The sequence below is a fragment of the Diaporthe amygdali genome (genome assembly GCF_026229845.1).
Source record: "Diaporthe amygdali strain CAA958 chromosome Unknown NODE_18_length_871485_cov_64_394520, whole genome shotgun sequence".
In the NCBI taxonomy this organism is placed as follows: Eukaryota; Fungi; Ascomycota; class Sordariomycetes; order Diaporthales; family Diaporthaceae; genus Diaporthe; species Diaporthe amygdali.
In genome coordinates this window covers 275,107-295,032 of record NW_026517038.1, presented here as the reverse complement: position 1 = coordinate 295,032, position 19,926 = coordinate 275,107, and the positions used below count along the sequence as shown (strand labels likewise).

Sequence of the window (19,926 nt, the reverse complement as noted above, 5' to 3'; positions counted from 1 at the left end):
ACTGAAGAAGATAAGGAAGGAAAAGGGATCATCCGCTTCGTTATGTGAACTGGTAGCCATGCTATCGTGCCAACTCCATGATTAGTCATCGGGGAAGTATTCCTTGATGTTCGACACGAAAGTGCACGTCTTGCGGTCGAAGCGCTTGAAGAACTTCCCCGCGACCTGCATCAGGGCGTCGGGGATCAGCCTCGGGTCACGCACGATCTCGATCCTGTCCTGCGCGACGACGTGGCGGTCGTGATCGTGCTTGCTGCGGTGATGTGTCAGTCAAGAATCATATGAAGGGTCGCGATAAGAGCGACGTTCCAACGGTCAGAACTCACAGGCAGGTGTAGAATGTCTTCTTCCGGAGTCGTTGCCTGACCGTATCGCTGTCCGTCCCAGAGTCCCCCATGTCATCCATTGCCTCCTCAAATGACATGTTGTGAGGCGCGGGCAGAGACTGGGTGCCCCGTTCGCCCCAGCCATTGATGATTCCGATGTAGCCATATCGCTTATGCCGGAAAACTTGCCCGACAGAGTACCACACATTCTGGTGAATTTCCTGTGTATACCGCCGGTTGACTGTTGGCTGCCTATTGTCCATGTTGCGGATGATCCCTAGCATTTCAGGGACGTTTTCCCACGTGAACCTGATGCGTGGCTGTACAGACTGCGTGTAGATTGTGTACAGGGGCAGTATATACTCCTCGACCATCCAGCCATCTTCGGGGAACTGCTGCGCGAGCTGGTTGAGGAACTGGTCGAGGGTGCTATCCCACTGGAAGTTGCTCACAGGGGTCATCAGCAGATTGGCCCATCGCGCGGCGTACGCGGCACTTTCCACTGTCAACTTGGAGGCAGGACGGCCATACAACGCTGCCAGATCTTCCTGTCTCGTGGTCCAGAACGTGCCAAATGTAGCCGCCAGACTCCTAGAGACCCGTTGCACCATAACTGGTACAGGTGCGGCAACCAAGAAGGCTTCCCTGCCGTTTATCCAGTCCAGCTCCACCAGTCGCGACCGCAGGTCGTCGAACTGGACTTCCTCGCTCGACCCGTATGGGTCCAGAAACATCCTATCCACATCCTTGACAGGGACAGACGACGCCTTCCCGTTGAGATCCTGCCCAGCTGGTGCCAGAACCATTGCATGCACATGGCTTGGGAACGCGCAGCACACCGCGCGTAATCCAACCCTCTCGGCCAGGGAGGCGTAGATTGCAGCAGATATGATGGGAAGAGAAGGGTGTTTCTCATCACGCAAGGCGTGGCCGATGAGACAATTTCGCAGGTTGCGGTAGTTCTCATCAGGCTCGTCCATGCCGACCAGGTTTCTATTGCGCACCCATTGCAGCAAAGCGAGCGCCTTGTCACGCGCGCAGAGCTCATTGGGTTTATCCTGCTCCTGGAGGAAGCTGGCGGCTAGTCGGTCGAGTATGACGCATGTGTCGTCGATGTCGTCGTCCTCCCCGCGGACAAAGAACATGTCGAAGGCTGCAAGGGCGCGGTCGAGGCCCTGAGCGGCCAGGGGTGCGCGCTGGTACTGGGACCACTCGTGGACTGCGATGCTTCTGTGTATACTGGCCAGAGCCGTGTTCGCATAGTATCGTCGGGCTAGAACATCGTCGGCAGAGTCGTCGATCTGGCTCTGCCCCACAAGGAAGTCTTTCGCATCGTAGCCGAACCTGCAGATCTGGCCGATCTTTTGTAGGCGCCCGACCTTGGTCGCGATGGTATCGTCGAGCAGCTGCGATATCCCTAAGTTCCGCCTCTTGCGCTTCGTCCATAGTTTCTTCCAAGCAGTCTGCGACGCCCTCAGCGAGAGTTTGCCGCTGAGGTTGTGCGAATGGTCCCAGTACCGGAAGGAAGAGAGACAGTAGTACCTCCACAGAAGGGCCTCATTGGCGAGACGATTGAACCTCCTGGAGACAAGCTGTACGTGCGCGCAGCTATCCTCAGGTGAGACGTACTGGAGGATGTGGCGGATGATTTCGTCCGGGACGCAGTCGAGGGATGCCATGGCGATACTCCCTAAATATTGTTCCCCTGCGGTCTGGACGGCCTAGTAGCAAGTGGAGAATGGATATGAAGCAGAGGACTGGGGGCTCACCCCATATTTTAAAGGTTGCGACGGGTGAGGAATGTTTTGATTCGGTGTTTTTTTTCTGGTCGGTATCGAAGCCAATCGCAAATGGAAGTCACCAAAAGTTGCCGCTAGGTCGAGCCGATTCAATGTCGTCAGGACCTAAACCGACAGGGGGGCGCAAAATGGATTCTTTTGTCCGATACCGATGCCGATGGGTCAGTGGGTGAGGTGCAAAGTGGAGGAGGCCTGGGACGTGCACAATCTTGGAACCTTGGAAGCCAAAGCTTGGGGACCTGGGGGCCACACCGGGGGAGGGTCCTGCAGGACCCAGAGACCCAGGGACCCCCTCCTAGCACTGGTTATCCGCTGCGACTTGGCTGCCAAAGCAGGCATTTGAGCCGCGAGCGGCGTGCCGTTTCGTTTGGCCAGTCTTACGGGCAGTCCAATGGCAAGGCCTTCCTTCTCCTTCGATCTGCGCTTCTTGAGCTGCTTGTGGCACAGCAGGCTTTGCAGTGGCCGGGCTGCTGGCGCGATTGAATGACCGACCATGCAGCAAGCCAGCCAGCACCTAAAGTGTTACGGAGCTGGTCGATAGCTGGTCCCTAATAATAATCCGTGATCAGAGATCAGGATTCCTTCATAAAATATCTGTCTACTGTACTCCTACTCCCATCACGGCTTGCTGTGCTTTGCGCTGCTGCCCATCAGCATATTCAGTCTGTCCATATATCTATCTACCTTCGTTGATGTCGTTCCACTCGACCGCGGCTTTTTTGGTTAAACCTGTGTACAATTGCCTCAGGCCCATGCCCATGCTCTGGCTGTAGCAGTAGCACAATGGGTCTCATCCTGAATCATCTGCTTGCCATTGGCACTCTGCTCAACACATTGCTCATCACTCCTGCCCAGGCTGGCAGCGACAATAATAAGTTTGACTGGGAGACATGGGGTCCCTACAGACCGAATTTATACTTTGGTGTTCGTCCACAAATACCCGAAACCCTTCTCATGGGGCTCATCTGGGCAAGCGGAGACGACCGCAACAGACTTGTTGACAGTATGTCGCTCCCCAACAAATGGTCCTGATCAACAAACCTGTGCGAGTACTCACATCATGTTACACAGCCTTACGGGACACTTGTGAGCAGGACGATGGCGTGAAAGGGTATGGTTGGACAACCTACGACCCACGCGTGGGCGGCTCCCAGCTCATACACGACCAAGAGCTTCAGATTGATCTCACCACTGAGTTCATCAAGGCTGAGGATGGTCAGGGCTGGTCCGCCAGAGTCACCGGCACACCTCGGCCAGGTGCTCCCGCCAACACCAAAACGACTCTCGTCTTCCACGTCGCCTTGGAAGGCATGACTGGGTCGACATCCAAGAGTCTGTACTGTGAACATCTTAACAAGGGCACTGGGCATTCGCTAGCTTTCGGCGCGTCTTGTCATGGCCAGGACCCCAAGCTGGGGCCTTTTGATCTCGTCGTCAGCACTGACAGCAGGGAGAACATCATCCACCGCACCGCTGTCAAGAGTGTTAATATTTCCGAGGACAAGATATGGCAGGCCAAGTGTAAGTGGGAAATCCAGCGAAGGGAGCTAGTAAACACCTACTAATCTGAAATTCCCGCAGCTGTCTTCACTGATCTACTCAGGAATGACGATTCGCAAGACTACAGAAAGGTTGTGCCATCTAGTAATACTGGCGAAGGCAATATCCACTTCGTGCATTACAATTTCATTGGCGCCTTCTCGGCAACATTTAATTATCGCAACTCACGTAAGTCCGATGTGGAAAGAAATCGAGGGCAGGATATTGACTGATCTGGCCACAGCAAATGTCACGAGACTAGACGATTTGCGCGCGTCATTTCCTGCGCAAGTCGACAAAGTGTTCCCCCGGTCTTCCGCTTTCCGTGAAGACAAATTCGCAGTCTTTGCTCAAGGACTTCTGTCAAACCTCCTCGGTGGCCTAGGCTTCTTCCATGGCGACAGCAAAGTTGCTTCGAAACTGCCCGAGTATGAAGAGAAAGAAGTCGACTTCTGGATGAAGGAAAAAGCGGCCATGGCTCGCGCCGAGGTCACTACCACAGAACCGACCTCACTCTTCTCGTTCACACCCTCAAGATCCGTTTTCCCTAGAGGTTTCCTGTGGGACGAGGGCTTCCATCTACTGCCCGTCATCGAATGGGACATCGATCTGGCAGTCTCCGTTATCCGAAGCTGGTTCAAGCAGATGGATGCCGAGGGTTGGATCGCACGCGAACAGATACTGGGGCCTGAGGCGCGCAACAAGGTACCGCCTCAGTTCCAGACCCAGTATCCCCACCATGCGAACCCTCCCACAATGCTGGCGCTGGTCTTGCCTGCTCTGCTCAAGAAAGTGACGAAGCCCTCCACCTACTTCGGCCATCCATCAAAGTATCTCGCCAGTGATGAGGCAGGAAAAGCCCTGATCAAAGAGCTGTATCCCCTGTTTGACCGGCATTTCTCGTGGTTCCGCCGCACGCAGGCCGGCGACCTGAACGCCTGGCCACGCCCAGATGAACACGTGCTGGTCGAGAGCTACCGCTGGCGCGGCAGAACCCCCAAGCACACACTGACGAGCGGACTCGACGACTACCCCCGAGCGAACCCGCCCCACCCGGGCGAGCTGCACGTCGATGCCCTTGCCTGGGTTGGTGCTTCCGCACGCGCCCTGATGCAGGCGGCCCAGGCCCTTGGCGATAAGAACGCTGCGGATGTTCACCGGGAGCAGATGGTGGCGGCCCAGCACAACCTTGACGCGCTGCACTGGGACGAGAACGAGAAAGCTTATTGCGACGCAACGATCATGGGGCACGATGCCACCGCGAATTTCCAGCACGTGTGCCATCAGGGCTATGTCTCATTATTTCCGCTTCTCATGGGGCTCATGAAGGCAGACCATCCGCACCTCCCAGCAGTGTTGGATATGCTGTCCGACCCACACAAGCTGTGGTCGCGGCAAGGCCTGCGAAGTCTCAGTTCTGAGGACCATGGCTACAGGAAAGACGAGGACTATTGGCGCGGAGCGGTGTGGATGAACATCAACGTGCTGGCCGTCCAGCGCCTGAGGGCTGTGGGTCTCGAGAGCCATTTAAAGCCAGCAACAGCCGTCCAGGAGCGGGCCTTGACCCTCGCGGCGGACCTCAGGGACCGAGTGGTCAAGGCAGTGCAAAGGAGCTACCAGCAAACAGGGTTTGTGTGGGAGCAGTACGACGACAAGACGGGTAAGGGGAGGCATAGTAGGGCGTTCACTGGCTGGACCGCGTGCGTGATCATGTTGATGGGCCTTGAGTTCACGAGAGGGCAGGCCATGGAAGAGGTCATCGAACATGTCTTCGAGGACCTGAGCCGGGACATGGGCATTTCCATGAGAACGCCTCTCATCTTGCTGGTGGCTGTCCTGTTGGTTGTGGCGTTCAGGCGAAAGGTGATGGGCTTGATTGCGTCTGTCGTCGAGTACTGGCAGGAACGGAATGGAGGCAGGACGGCCAGGGGCAGGTATGAGGCCGTTGAGCTGAACGACCACAAGCCGTGAGGCGGTGTATAATCTGTACAATATTTACCTAGATTTCTGAGTCGTATATGTCTTTATCGAGCTACATAATGCTCCAGTATGGGGCCATTGAACATTCAGCCTCCCTCGTGAATGAGCAAAGGTCAACCAGGATATTTGAAGGATACTGAAAAGCACCGAGGAAGGGTAATACAAGTACCAATCCGTTTATCTGGGCACACCTTGTGCAGCTCTGTACACCCCTGACCCTTGGCACTTGGGCTTGGGAATTGGGTGGAGGGGTCGACTTCGCGGGGCAGAACCTTCAATTCCCACCTGGCCAGAAGGTGGTGCATATGCTGCAATTGAAATTGGAGACACGCACCATTTTCGAAACTGCAACGAGCACCACACCTTTCGAACTCAGCCCAAGCCTGTGAGTCACCGAGACGACCGGCCTGTAGCACCGCCGCCCTCGCTGACTCCCTCACTCACTCACTGCAGGTATAAGTGAGGCGAAAGGTATTCCGTGCCACAACTCTTCGAACCCGCCCGCCGTTTAGTCACAGGCTTCACACACCACCCGACCGACGACCATGGCGGACGCCGCAGCACCCAAGCAGAAGGCTTCCAAGAAGGAGAAGAAGGCTGCCGCTCCCAAGGCCGAAGACTCGGGCCCCTTGGAGATGCAGCCTCCTCCCTCCTTCCTGCAGGACAGACTCGATCTCTTCGACCGCCTGAAGGCCAAGCAGGACGAACACGCCGCCAAGCAGCCGCGCGAGCCCATTAAGATCACCATGCCAGACGGCAAGGTCATCGACGGCACATCCTGGGAGACCACGCCCGGCGACATCGCCAAGGGCATCTCCAACTCCCTCTACAAGCGCACCGTGGTCGCGAGGCTAGATAAGGACGACGAGAAGCTGTGGGACCTGGACCGCCCGCTGGAGGCGAGCTGCGCCCTCGAGCTCCTCGACTTCGACCACCCCGAGGGCAAGAGAGTCTTCTGGCACAGCTCGGCCCACGTGCTGGGAGAGGCCTGTGAGCGCCGCTTCGGGTGCTCGCTGTGCATTGGACCCCCTATCGACACAGGTTTCTACTACGAGATGGCCCTCCCAGACGGCGCGGCCGTTCAGAACTCGGACTGGAAACCGCTCGAGACAATCGTGAGCAAGATCTCCAAGGAGAAGCAGAAGTTTGAGCGTCTGGTCATGTCAAAGGAGGAGCTCCTGGAGATGTTCAAATACAACAAATACAAGGTACGAAATCCACGGCTGGCTTCTGGTCGTGACAAGCCTGGTACATGCAATTGGTACTAAATTTGAACTCCTCTAGCAACACATCATCAAGGACAAGATTGCCGATGGAACATTCACCACTGTATATCGAAATGGACCGCTTATCGATCTCTGCCGAGGACCCCATGTGCCCGACACTGGCAGGATAGAGGCCTTCTCCATTCTCAAGAACTCGGCCAGTTACTTCTTGGGCAACCAAGAAAACGACTCTCTCCAGCGTGTCTACGGTGTGAGTTTCCCAGACAAGAAGAAGATGGCTGAGCACAAGAAAATGCTTGAGGAGGCCGCCAAGAGAGACCACCGGAAGATTGGAAGGGACCAAGAGCTGTTCTTCTTCGACGGTGTCAGCCCTGGTTCGGCTTTCTGGCTGCCTCACGGCGCCCGTATATTCAACAAGATTGTCGAGTTCCTCAAGGAGCAGTACTGGAAGAGAGACTACGACGAGGTCATCACCCCCAACATGTATAACGCGGACCTGTGGAAGCAGTCCGGCCACTGGGCGCACTACAAGGACGACATGTTCATCCAAAAGGTGGACAAGGAGGAGTTTGGTCTGAAACCAATGAACTGCCCGGCTCATTGTCTCATGTTTGACAACCGCGAGCGCTCACACAGGGAGCTGCCTCTGCGCCTGGCGGATTTCGGAGTCTTGCACCGCAACGAAGCATCCGGAGCGCTGTCAGGTCTGACACGTGTGCGGAGATTCCAACAGGACGACGCCCACATCTTCTGCCGACAGGACCAGATCAAGCAGGAAATGGACGACTGTTTCGACTTCCTGAAAGAATTCTACGGTTTGCTGGGCATGGGTTTCAAATTGAAGCTATCTACAAGGCCAGAAGGCTACATGGGCGAGATCGCCACCTGGGACATGGCAGAGGCGGCTCTGAAAGAAGCGCTGGACGACTTCACCAAATCTATCGGAGCTGAGTGGGAGCTGAACCCCGGCGATGGTGCCTTCTACGGGCCCAAGATTGACATCAAGGTTGTCGACAGCCTGGGCAGAGAATGGCAGTGTGCCACAGCTCAGCTGGATTTCGTCCAGCCTGAGAACTTCTCGCTCGAATACATGACCGCCGAGGGCGTCAGCGCGACGGCCAAGGCGAAGGAGGAGAAGGACGCCGCCAAGCCAGCTCCGATCCCAGCGGCCACGGAGGAGAACGCCGACAAGGAAGTCAAGCGGGCGACCAAGAAGCCGCTGAGCCCCGGATGCGCGCGGCCGGTCATCATCCACCGCGCCATGGCCGGTTCGGTGGAGCGTTTCGCGGCAATCCTGTGCGAACACTACGGCGGCAAGTGGCCACTGTGGCTGTCGCCGCGGCAGATCATGGTGATCCCCGTGGGCAAGGGCTTCTACGGCTACGCCGAGGAGGTGCGGCGCCTGTTCAAGACGCGCATGCGCATGTACGTCGACGTCGACACGAGCGGCGAGACGCTGCCCAAGAAGATCCGCCGCGCCCAGCTGGCGCAGTACAACTTTGTCTTCGTCGTTGGCGACGAGGAGATGCGCAACCGCCAGGTCAACATCCGCTACCGTGACGACACTGACACCCAGTCGCGCGGCACACCCGTGTCGCTGGACGAGGCCGCCGAGAAGATCGGCAAGCTGAGGGACGAGCGGGCTATATACAACCCGTTCCCGGCGGCGAAGGAGCTGCCTGTGCAGACCAAGGAGTAGCTGGCGAGGGGGGGTGGTACTTAAATACGGAAAGTGAACGGGGGCGAGGCCTGCCTTCATCCCGATCTTGTAGCAGCGAGAATCGCGAAGAGGAGTTGAAAAGATGAATAGAGAAGAATTTTATTGGCCCACCATTGCCTTGGGCCATATTTGATATTTTTGTAAACCTCGTTTCTCCCATCATGCTAAAAAGGTATCATTTCAACAAGTGCCCCTTACAAACAATCCGTATAGAATTCTCCATCGTTTCTGTCAACTCATGACTCCGTGAAGTACTACCGCGGGAAAGAAGAATGCACCAATAACAGGTCTCAAAACCCTCACACCGGAGTAGCCCCATCAGTCGCTACACATATCACACGCACTAGGGCAAGGCCTAAAGCCCATCTCAATCAAGGCTTAGGGACGTGGATGGTCTTGCTCGTCATGAGGCACCCGTGCAGCATGAAGACGGCGACGATGGGGTGGACGGCAAAGGGCGTGCCGCTGAACCACACGCCGCCCGGGATGTTGTCGTGGACCCAGCCCTGCGAGACCCAGTAGGCCATGACAGCGTCGAGCCCCAGGCTGGTGGGGATGGGCGTGCCCTCGAAGTAGCGCGCCTTGCCGGTGGCGTCCTTGGGGATAGCCGTGGCCGTGACGTTGAAACGCGCCAGGCGCGTCAGCCCGCACAGCACAAAGAAGGCCAAACACACATGGTCCAGCGTCGTGCGCATGCCGATCGAGAAGGCTACAACGGCCGGGGCGAGTCCGAACGAGATCTGCGGAGGTGAGGAATACTTGTCAGCTACGTTGCTGTATCTTCTCGGATGACTTATCGGGAGCAGGGATGCAGGTTCAGGGGAGGGGAGGGGAGGGGAAAGTGGTTGAGTGGGCGGTTTGAATATCCAATGTATAGGAACGTACCAAGTCCGCCAGACTGTCCAGCTCCTGGCCCATCATGCTGCTCTTCTTCCTCCAACGCGCGACCTTGCCATCCATGAAGTCGAAGAACAGGCCGAAGGGCAGGAAGGCTAGGGCGGCGTAGATGTTGCCGCGCGAGTAGTCGTCCTGGAGGCAGTACCGCAGGGAGGAGAAGACGGACATGATACCGCAGAAGCCTGGCAAGGTGGAGGAGAGTTAGCCGATGTCGTCTTCATCACAGCCACGGAGGGAAACCTGTAGGTGTCTCGGGTCTTCTTACCATTGAGCTCTGTAATCAGGTCTGCCAGGTGCATGGCCCGGATCAAGGAGAAGTGGCCCGTCTCGGAGGACAGGAGGTCCTTCTGCTTGTCATATGCTGCGTCCCGAGGAAGATATCAGCGCTTTAGTTTCTATAGAGGAGGGTGCCGGCAAGAATAACATACACGAAACTTGGTCAGCCTTTTGGGCACCGCCATTGGTGGCGGCTGAAGAGGTTCTCTTGGACATGGCAGCGCTGGTGGTGCGGCGAGGTGTAGTCGGTGTGGGAGCGAGGACAATCCTGTCGTTACGTTGAAAAGCTGTGAGGGAAGACTTTGCTCAACAGTTCGTTCCTGGCGCGAGGTGAGGAGGGAAGAGACTGATCAAGTAAAAGGTTGAGAAGTTGCCTATGACGGTAGTGGCACGGTGGTGGTACGGGAGAGAGTGTGTGGTGTATTATCGCGCTGCACGCCAGTGGTGGTTGAGAGGTACGGAGAGCAGTAGTGCAGAACCACAGGTTGAAGCTTTTCTTGGCCTGCGAGGGCTCCAATGCCGTCATCTCCCATGCTGGCCGCCCTGTTTGGGGCCTAGATCGTCACCCAACCCACCAGGGGGGGCCAGGGTCCAGCCTCTGAAGTCACAGCTTGCAGCTCCCCAGACCTTCCAGACCCAAGCTGTGCCGTACCATACCGTCGTACTAACTCAATCCCCACGTCACAGAGACGTACCGCACCGTAACATACCGTGCCGTTCCATGGCTCCTTGCAGCTCCGATTGCATTGAGCTCGTCTTCATATGCTATACGCTCACGTCGATGCATGCAATTTAGCACATGCTGCACCAACCGGATGTCCGGTTCCTGTAGCATCTCCTGCCTGATAATAAGGTCACTCACAGAGGAAAGGCAGGATGGACAACAGCAACTCCTGGTGACCATCTTGGGCGGCCGCGATCTCTCCATTTGGAATCTTACTGCCTTTTCTATAAATATATACACATCACCAAACCTATGTCTATGTCTATATCAAACCCAGTCAATGCATCAGAGCGAGTATCTGAACCCAGGATTATCCAGCTCAGTCTCGTCGTGCATCCCCCTCTCGATCGCAGCCCGGTCATTGGTGTGCCCGGCCGCGTCTCTCGCCTTGTTCACCCGCCACATGTAAATGTACAGCACCACCACCGACAGCAGCTTGATCGTATACCCGACCAACATGGCAATATATGCACTATGATATCCGGCTATGATGAGGAATGAGAAGTTAGCATTGCTGCGCTGTTGTACGCTCAGGCGAGGCACCCCATGGCACCATTTTAAGGGATGAAGTCATCCCTGCAGCAAGGTGGACTTACGAGCTTCACTGTCAATAAAGGTCTGTGGCCCGATGATGTTGCCAATGCAATAACCAGTGAACAGTATCGCAGCGGTCAGCTGCTTCTTGGTGCTGCCCGCGACGTTGGATGAGATCATCGTCAGCGACATGCTGAATCCCAGCCCTTGGAAGTAGCACAGCCAGAGTGCGACAAGACGTCCCCACTTGAAAAACAATCACGATTAGTTCTCACTGTGCATATATACTTTTCACTGCAGGATGGGAATCTCACCTTGTTGTCATCCGGCAGCCCAACGAGCAGAGCCGCACCGATAATACAGATCGTGTTGGCCACGATCATTGTAATACATCGAGTCTGTGGCCATTTGGTACAAATCCACCCGCCAATAATGAGAGCCAGGAACTGCACCGCACCGCCAGGAATCTGCAAGTACTGCGAGCCAAGGGTGTCGAAGCCGAAGGAGTTGATAATAATGCTCGTGAAGCTGGTGATGGCGGCGTTGGGCACCTGCGCGGCGACAGCCAGGACGAACAGGATCCACGTCTTGGGATCTTTTGCGCACTGCACGGCCTGGTACTTGCGGAAGTGACGGTTCTTGACGCCCTGCTTGTTGCGGGCGACGCGGTCGACGGCGATGGCCTTCTCGCGCTCGTCCAGGAACCTGGCGGTGGACGGCAGGTCCGGCAGGACGATGAGGCTGACGAAGCCCCAGAAGACGCTGAGCGAGCCGAAGATGATGAAGACATACATCCACTTCGCGATTCCCGTGGTGATGTGGCCCACGGCGTAGCCGATCAGCCCGCCGAACATGGTCGCGATGCCGTTGGTGCAGTAGTACGCCTCGAGCCGCAGCGGCTGCTCCTCGGATGTGTACCAGATGCTCATGATTAACACGAAAGCCGGGTTGATGGCCGCCTCGAAGAAACCCAGCAGGAAGCGGTTCGTCGCGATGCCCGCGAACGATGTGCATGCCGGCGTCGTCATCAAAATCGCACCCCATAGCACAGTGATGATGCTGACGAACTTGCCGATCGGAAAGGCCTGGAGCGCGAACGATGATGGGAATTGTGCGACGAGGTAGCCGAAGTAGAAGATGGATCCTAAGGGGGCAGTGTGAGTTGGACCAGCCAAGTGGTAGTCGGGGAGGGTGCGAAGAACAAACCTAGCCATGAGTAGTCCTGCCCGTGCAGGTTTGTTCCCTTCTTGAGCCCATACACACTGGCGAAGTTCAAGGAATCTGTCCGGAAGAGAGATGTCAGCGTGGAATCTCTTTAGAAGCCGCAGATGGGCTCTCCTCAAGTCCTTTATACTCACTCTTGTCCAGGTACTGCAGCATGTATGTGATGAACAACACAGGAACCACCCTCCAGTCAATTTTCCGCACCACGCGCTTCGCCTCTGCCGGGTCGACCTGGAGGTCCTCGGTCGCCTTGAATACCTGGTAGCTGTCATCGAGGGACTCATCCGAGCTGGACTCGACGCCGTGGTCCACGGATGCAGACGCCGCGGTGCCCGCCTCGGCCGCAGGGGCAGAGGACACAACCTCCCCGTCCTTCTCCACGCTGAAATCTTTCGCGGAGGACATCTTGGGGAGAAAAGGTAACGTCAAGGCCACTTCAGGGGGAAGTACAGAATTAATAGACCAAGAAGGGGCCCAAGAGATGCGGCTCGAGCTAGACTAGACTAGACCTCTCCCAAGCAGTCGGTTCGCGAGATCAGATCGAAACAAGTTTACGCTAGGCCAGGCTGTCTCGGCTTATTATATTAACTCAAGCCTCAGGTCCAAGAGAAGAAAAGCTTTCGCCCAGGGCATCAGGGGGGGACGTAATCCACGGGGATATCAGAGCTGGCCTGCGAGCACGCAATGCGGGTCATGACGGTAGAACTCAGGATATCGCTCCCTGGCGGGTCCTCAGCTACCCCCTCTCGGAATTAGAGCTTTCATGCACAGGAGAAGGGAGCGCACATGGTGGGTGGGTAAAGAGTCCAGGGGATAAGAGGGTAGAGCCCGTATTAGTGAGTAACTGGGGAGAGTTCATGGTAGCACCCCATCCGCAAACAGGCATGTGCAGCGACAGCCGGGCAGCGTGGGGTGGGAATTGGGACAGGGCATCACCCCTGGACCAACAGACCACTAGGTCCCGATATGCAGTCGTTCCTCAGAAGTGTTTTCCTAAGAGGGGGTTGAGGGAAGGGGATGGGCGGTTTGGGGTGCAATACCCGGGCGCGGACTTATATGACGAGATCTGTGGTCAAAGCACGTCAACGGCCGGCGGCCAACCAGACTGGCCGAAATCCAACCACCACCACCGAGCGGGGACCGGCAGTCATTAGCAGGACCGAGGCTTTAGTCAGAAGAATTCAACGGGTGCTCAAAAGCTGGTAGGCTACAGTACAATATTATACAGACAGGCACGGGTGTCCAGTATTCGGCCGAGCTGTGTGATGTCTCGCATCGGATCCGAAGGAGCTGGAGGTGGCAGAGTGAGGTTGACATGTCAGCTAGAGAATTGTGAGTTGATACATGTATTGTATACTATCTCATCCAACCGCCCGTCGCCCCTCGATGTGCAATGACGGAGAGTGAGACACACGCGTGGGAACAAACTGATTATCTTCAAATCCGAGAAATCGGATAATGCCCACCTGCCCAACCAAAGCAGGCATTATGTACTCTATGCAAATGCACAAACCAACGCGCCATCCCTCGCCCCCTCGCCCCCTCGCCCTCGAAACACAAAGAGGGCAAGCCAAGCCATAGAAAAAGGTGTACAGCTCCGCGCCTTCGTACGCATGGAACCGCATGGTCTGGAGAGACCTATCATGTCCAAATCCGCGGTGGGTATTGGATAATTTTGAAGGAGAGACAACGCCAGCCTCGACAATATCAGAGGTCCCATGCTGATTAGCAATTAAACTCGTGTAAACTGTTGCCTCCTCCCAGGAATGTTGTCGTGTACCACCTTGTGTAAATGCAGTTTCGTCAAGTTATCGCACCGGCCGTTCGTGGCGAACGGCTGTCATCCCTTCGACAAGTATGTGCGTGTGTGCCCCATCATCTCTCGGATGCTTGGCATCGTCATGTTGGACTATGTGTCCAGCCCACAGCTGTCTTGCTGGCTGCCTTTCTAGCAGTCTTGCTACTTATTACTTCCGAATGATGACACCAAAGCCATCAACCCACTGGGCGCAAGAACCCCAGACGCCGCAGATGTTGTATCCGTAAGGAGGGATGAGTGTGTGCCTTGTAACAGTCGTCATTAGCTCCACATCTCTCGGCCAGAGGAGGGGGTTTTGCGTTTCACTCACATGTCTCCTCCGTGACTGTTTCCGAAGAACGGTGAACGGTTGCCCAGACTCGTCAGAACTTGTATGCCATCGATCCAGAAACCAGATCGGACAAGGAAGCCTGAAATGTACTCGCCCTTGCGAATATCTTGACATTCTAGTATTAGTACATGCCTGGATTTCACCGTGCAGTATTTATGAGCTGAGATTCGGGACTTACCGAGGTCGAACACCCCGACTTGCACGTTGCCGCCAACACTACCAAATATCTGCTTCGAATCATCGTCATAGATGAACTCCATGCCATCCAGTGCAGCGCCATGGTAGAATACGATGCGGCTGAGCACCCTTTCTTGCTTTGTGGCGCTCGTGAACACGAACTCGATCGGTTTAGTCCCGTCCATCTCACTCGTGCCTAGCTTCTTGCTACGGTATGCCGTCCATCCCGTCACGGGGTTGCCGACAGTCAGCTTACTCTCCTTGCCGCATAGAACCCGTACATCCTCAATCTGCAGATCTCCGCCGCTCTGAGACTTGACGCCCAGCCGTATCTTGCCCTTACGCTTGTTCTCAGGAAGACGTTTCCGAAGATCTTCTTCAGAGACCACGAGTTGTCGCTTTATGTGTTCACCTTCAGTCGGGCACTCCATCCAAGTCGTACAAACGTCGTCTCCGTCGCCGTAGATCTCAATAAAGGATATGCCAGATGGCGCTGTTATTGCCACCTTGCCATCCTCCATAGGCCAGGCTTGCACGGAATCGTCGGGGTGTCGTGGCGGGTCGTTGGGAAGCGAAAAACAGGGATGACTTCGGAAACGCAAAAGGTCAAGACGATGCCAGGTGCATTCGTCTGCTTGGGCGACAGGTCCACCCTTGGATTTTGTTCGAGTGCAGTAAGCTTCGTGTGTCACAAATGAGCGGTGTAAGTAGACATAATCCCGGAGCATCACGCCGTTGGCTTGGTGTGGACAGCCGAAGAGGTGACCCGTCTCGTGCAGATGTGCACCGATTCCGATATTGGCATTCTCCCAGGAGCTACCAGCCTCATTGCAGTCATTCGCAACATGTTTCGTGTCTGTAGGAGTACAGTCGGTGAAAGCGGGGACGACTTCCTCCAGCATCGTAGGATAGCTGTGCAGACTGTGTGACCCAAAGATAGCCAACTTCAAATCTCCGCTGGAGCTACCAAGCGCAGCATGGCCTCGAATGATCTTCTCCTTAGGGTCCCATTGGCTGTCCAGAAACATGCATGAGACGTACTGCTGTTGCCCTGGCTTCAGGTTGAAGTACTTCTTCACAGCGTCCGCGGCGATCGGGAACAGCCCGCCCTGGTCCGCGGCGTCCTGATACTGCTGTGCAATGTTGAGGTCACGGATCTCGGCCAGCGTCTTGTCCATCCGGATGACGTGGATTCGAGCCTCGTTGCGCATGCGTCCGTTCTCGTGGTCTCTGGCGCAAGTTGTGCCCTGTGTCCATTCCTCTTCAAATCTAAACGTGCGGCGCCCAAACTTGTTGCGGAACATCTGCTCAGCCGTGTATGCCTGCCATAAGTAAGCAGCCATGCGAAACTTTCGAATAGCCACTTCCAAACTGTTCCCTTCTCGCTCGGCTCGTGCCGGGGGTGCATCGAAAGTGCCAGGCGAGTCCTTTGCCAGTAGGATAGCAAGTTGCAGCGGCGGAGAATTGGACACGGGCATCACATTAATTGTCATTTGCGTAGAGTGAATCGGATTCGTCGTGTTGCTGTTCGGAAGTTTGGGGCTAGCAAAGTCGAAGCGCAGCCTGTTTAAGCCAGACTGCAAATAGACCAGTGCCTTGAATTGGCAGTCGTGCACCGGCCATGAGACTGCTGGGTAATCATCGTCTATTCGCGAAACTGTGACCTCGCCGTCGATGGACCGTCCACCAGGGCCAGGAACCATGCCTGTAATGATGAGGACTTTCTGAGAGACCTATGAAAGTTGCCAACGTTAGTCAAACACCAGCAAATCAAAAGAACCAAGTCAAGTATCCTTTGCACAGCAGCACGATTCAGAAAGCCGTGGACTTTCCCACTGAATCGAAGACACAACGCTGCTGTTCCCCAATGTCCCCCTCTCGCCCAAAAAAATTACTCATGGGGCTGGAACTTACCCATGCTCCATGTCGAACATTATCAATCTGTGGCGCATAAGGCGACACAGGCAGTTGCGGATATGGTCCCCGTCCTCCTAACGCCGGCGACCCCAAACCCGTCATGCCCGACACGCTGTTCCGGTTGGAACCATTGGTAGCCGACCGCAGTGGTGGTCGGAACTGGGGGATTGGAGGGACTGGCGGGGTCAATAAGTCGCCATTGAGCTTCTCTTTGGATAGCTGGTGGTTCAGAGCGGGATCTGACTGGCCTGCCACGGACGGTGCAAGCGAAGGAGGGGTCAATGAGCCGCTCGTTGGCGTCCGGCCGTTGCTTGCGTCACTTGAAGTATCGTTGGCATCTGTGGTGGACTTCTCGGTCTTGAAACTGGCCTTTGATCGTCGTCTGATAGACTTCAGGGTCAACAGGCTCGGTGCCATAGCTGCTGGGTGAGCTCAAAGCTGAATTGCCCGGCGGCGGATTGGCAAAAAGGTCGTGGAGAAGAATTGAGGGCTGTTTGTGCTGGGTTATGTGCAGGACACGTCGGGAGTGTCTGCGCGGTCGTCCAACAGCTTTCGCGTTCGGATAACACAAGCTGTATATTGCCCACGAGTCTCGGGATGGCCGGCCAAAGAAGAAAGGTGACGGGATCGTCGCGGGACTAAGAAAGGTCCGACATGTGAATGTGGTCGGAAGTGAGGGGAATTGCTGCTATGAGGCAGAGAAAGTGTGGCCTCCCACCATGGAAAAGAAAAGCAAGCTCGTGAAAATCAAGGGGGTGTGGGATAGATACGCAATGAGCTCAGTCAGGTCCCAGATGAATTGGCCGGAAGTGCAGGGTGGGCCGGGTGAGCAAGGTGGGCTGGCCAGGATTCCTTGCTTGAGTTGCCGTAGTGTTGCGACGGATGTGGATGTCGAGGTTGTGGCCGGATGCTTTTAATAAACGGATTCGTCTGCGGCGATTGGGCGGGAAAGGGCAGTGCAGGGAAGGAGGAGCGAGTGGGATGTGCGTGGGCGTGGGACGGGAGTTGGACGGGGGCTTCCAGGTTCCCACTCTGCTCTGCACGACCTTTCAATTCAGTGCGTGGATCAATGATATCTCGCTGAATTGGGTGGATTGCCCTTTGATGACGTCGGGCCGTTTCGAAATTTCGGTGGTATTGGGATAACGGAGACTCGGAAGCCCAAAAGAAGCAGAATGGAAGGGCGCTATGGGCCAACGGAAATAGTCCGGCGCAGAGACAGAAAAGAGCCAGGTTCTAAGATGGAAAGAGGATGGAAGGGGGGCTGGGCTTGGGACCCGGCCGAGGACTGATTGTAGCTCGGCCCTGCTGGTCTTTTGCCTAGGGAAGATACGGTCAGGGGGCTGCTGATGATGATCTTGATTCAGAGAGAGAGAAAGGAGGCTGACCGAAAAATAGACAGGCGAGAGTCGTGGATTGGTATGGAGAAAGAAAGAGAGACTGAAGGAGTGATAAACACCAAGTGGAAAGTAAGACAGACAGGCAGGCAGGCAAAAAAAGGACAGATGGTGAGGATGCTGTGCGGTGCGATGCGATGCGGTGCGATGCCGATGCCGATGCAATGCAATGCCGGTGGATGGGCCGACGTTGGACTGATAGAACAAACAGCAGATTAAGAGCCAGCCAGCAATACAGGTCGGTGTGCTCAGCAGGATCGTGGTTTATGACTTCCTGGAAGGATGGTCTCCCAAGGTTGCAACTGTGAAAAGCGCAACCTCAATTGCCTGGTTGATTGACTGGTCGATTGATTGAAATGTTTGCTGGGCTGGGCTCGGGCAGATCAGACGGTTGAACGAGGTGGACGGACTGGACGGACGGACACAGGCCTGACCAAGAAAAGGTGGTCTGTCTCTGTCGGTCTCTGTCTCTGTTGGTCTATCTGGTCTCGTCTCCTATCAGGGAAAGTGGGAGGCAGTTCCAAGTTTCCTTACGCAACGCGCGGACGCACTTGCCTGACCAGACCAGACCAGACCAGGGGAGGGGAGGAGGAGGATGGCAGGGCACATTCCAAGGAAATTAAGAGATTTGTTTCAGCCCTTTAAGAAGCAGAACCGAGTCCCATCAATTCGGGGAGGGGAGGGCGGGCTCTGCCTTGAAATTCTTCCACGTGTGCCGTGTGCCGTGTGCCGACTGTTGGCTGTTGAGTTGTTGAAGGTGGAAGCAGCAAGCTCTGACAGCTCGTGTAAGCCCCGTCGTTCATGCTGTGCCCATGCAGCCATTCGCCATTCTGCCCATTGTGATATTGTGATCAAGGCAGGGGTGGCTGATCCCTGCCCGGCTGTGGATCTGTTTCTCGACTGACCCTTGCCCGTTTCCTAAGCTTGACACTCAATTGACTTGCCGATGGAGCTGTTTCAGCATCCCAAAAGCTGTGTCTGCACCGTACTCATTACTCTGGACCACGGCATGGGACGGAAACAGCTTTGTGAACGACTCAGCACTGTCTCCCTCCAATCTACTGCACAACGTAACAACGCCCACCGGCCAACCTTCGGTGCGTGGAGAAAGCGACTCGCTCACCAGGCGACGGTGTCGCAACCTCGACAATGAAGGAGAGTCGTCCCGTCTCAGTGGAACCGAATCCCACGGTCAATCATGAGCTGGCCGCTACCAGTTACTCTCCAGTTGCACCAGCGGTTGCGCGACTAATTGTGTATCTCTTAGCGCAACTAGCTTGTCAGTGCGTCCCAGTCTCTACTACAGTAGCTCGAGCAGGTACTCTGAAGAGGAGCTATCAGAAGCTCGGATGATTGGGATTTTCGAGCAGAACCCACGAGTGTGTGCAGAATACGAGAAAGCCGCATGCCGAATCCCCGTGCAGGCTACATGGTAATATGCAACCCAAATAATAGCAGCTGACCCACCTTGACAAAGCTCACCTTTGTACAAAGACGCCTCTCAAGCCCTGAAGATCTTTGATGGAGAAAAGCATAAGACGACCGGGTTCCTACGCTTCGCCTTGACATTATCACGGGCTGCGTAGCCTCTCCATGCGGGCGTCCCGTTGACATAAATGCAGGGTGCTGTGGGCTACCGTTTCGTGACCACCGAATCGACTTTATACATGAGATCTTGTAAGTCATGGAGATATTAAAGCGGTCGCACAACATCTCCTGAGCGTCGACGGTATCACACCCGCACACCTTGATGCAGGCCTCTGCAGTCTAGCGGACGCGGCCAGATCGGCGGCTCGTCCCCTCAGGCTGGGCTGGCTGCTTGGCCAAGCTGGCTCGGCCCACCAGATCCGATCCTCCCTTCGTCTGCTGCGCGATCTGCACATGATAAGGACGTTGCATCTGCCAGACAGGGCGACGCGGCCGCTGCCCAGGGAGGCCAGCCTGTCTAATATAACTGAACCAGTTCAACACTCTCCTCGTTTTGTCAAAAGAGCATTGAGACAACGCTGGATCACTGCGCACATGGAACTCAAATCACCG

General features: G+C 55.6%; 6 protein-coding genes across 6 annotated transcripts; 2 read left to right on the top strand and 4 right to left on the bottom strand.

The window, feature by feature from the left end:
* Positions 1-81: 81 nt before the first annotated feature.
* Positions 82-2,005, bottom strand: J7T55_004041 (f-box domain-containing protein; the record flags this gene model as incomplete). The annotated part of the gene is made up of 2 exons (XM_053144712.1): positions 82-253; positions 327-2,005. The coding sequence occupies 2 exons, from the start codon at positions 2,003-2,005 to the stop codon at positions 82-84; spliced, it is 1,851 nt and encodes a 616-aa protein (XP_052992542.1).
* A 1,074-nt stretch (positions 2,006-3,079) lies between these two features.
* On the top strand, positions 3,080-5,635 carry J7T55_004040 (mannosyl-oligosaccharide glucosidase; the record flags this gene model as incomplete). The annotated part of the gene is made up of 4 exons (XM_053144711.1): positions 3,080-3,128; positions 3,197-3,646; positions 3,707-3,853; positions 3,909-5,635. 4 exons carry the CDS (start codon positions 3,080-3,082, stop codon positions 5,633-5,635), a joined length of 2,373 nt encoding a protein of 790 aa, XP_052992541.1.
* A 554-nt stretch (positions 5,636-6,189) lies between these two features.
* Positions 6,190-8,569, top strand: J7T55_004039 (threonyl-trna synthetase; the record flags this gene model as incomplete). Its single annotated transcript, XM_053144710.1, has 2 exons — positions 6,190-6,852; positions 6,929-8,569. 2 exons carry the CDS (start codon positions 6,190-6,192, stop codon positions 8,567-8,569), a joined length of 2,304 nt encoding a protein of 767 aa, XP_052992540.1.
* Positions 8,570-8,961: 392 nt separating this feature from the next.
* On the bottom strand, positions 8,962-9,979 carry J7T55_004038 (uncharacterized protein; the record flags this gene model as incomplete). Its single annotated transcript, XM_053144709.1, has 4 exons — positions 8,962-9,330; positions 9,476-9,669; positions 9,753-9,848; positions 9,916-9,979. 4 exons carry the CDS (start codon positions 9,977-9,979, stop codon positions 8,962-8,964), a joined length of 723 nt encoding a protein of 240 aa, XP_052992539.1.
* A 793-nt stretch (positions 9,980-10,772) lies between these two features.
* J7T55_004037 (uncharacterized protein) lies at positions 10,773-12,650 on the bottom strand (the record flags this gene model as incomplete). Its single annotated transcript, XM_053144708.1, has 5 exons — positions 10,773-10,972; positions 11,084-11,267; positions 11,336-12,165; positions 12,228-12,302; positions 12,380-12,650. 5 exons carry the CDS (start codon positions 12,648-12,650, stop codon positions 10,773-10,775), a joined length of 1,560 nt encoding a protein of 519 aa, XP_052992538.1.
* Positions 12,651-14,212: 1,562 nt separating this feature from the next.
* On the bottom strand, positions 14,213-16,906 carry J7T55_004036 (uncharacterized protein; the record flags this gene model as incomplete). Its single annotated transcript, XM_053144707.1, has 4 exons — positions 14,213-14,309; positions 14,375-14,501; positions 14,574-16,305; positions 16,487-16,906. The coding sequence occupies 4 exons, from the start codon at positions 16,904-16,906 to the stop codon at positions 14,213-14,215; spliced, it is 2,376 nt and encodes a 791-aa protein (XP_052992537.1).
* Between the last annotated feature and the right edge of the window lie 3,020 nt (positions 16,907-19,926).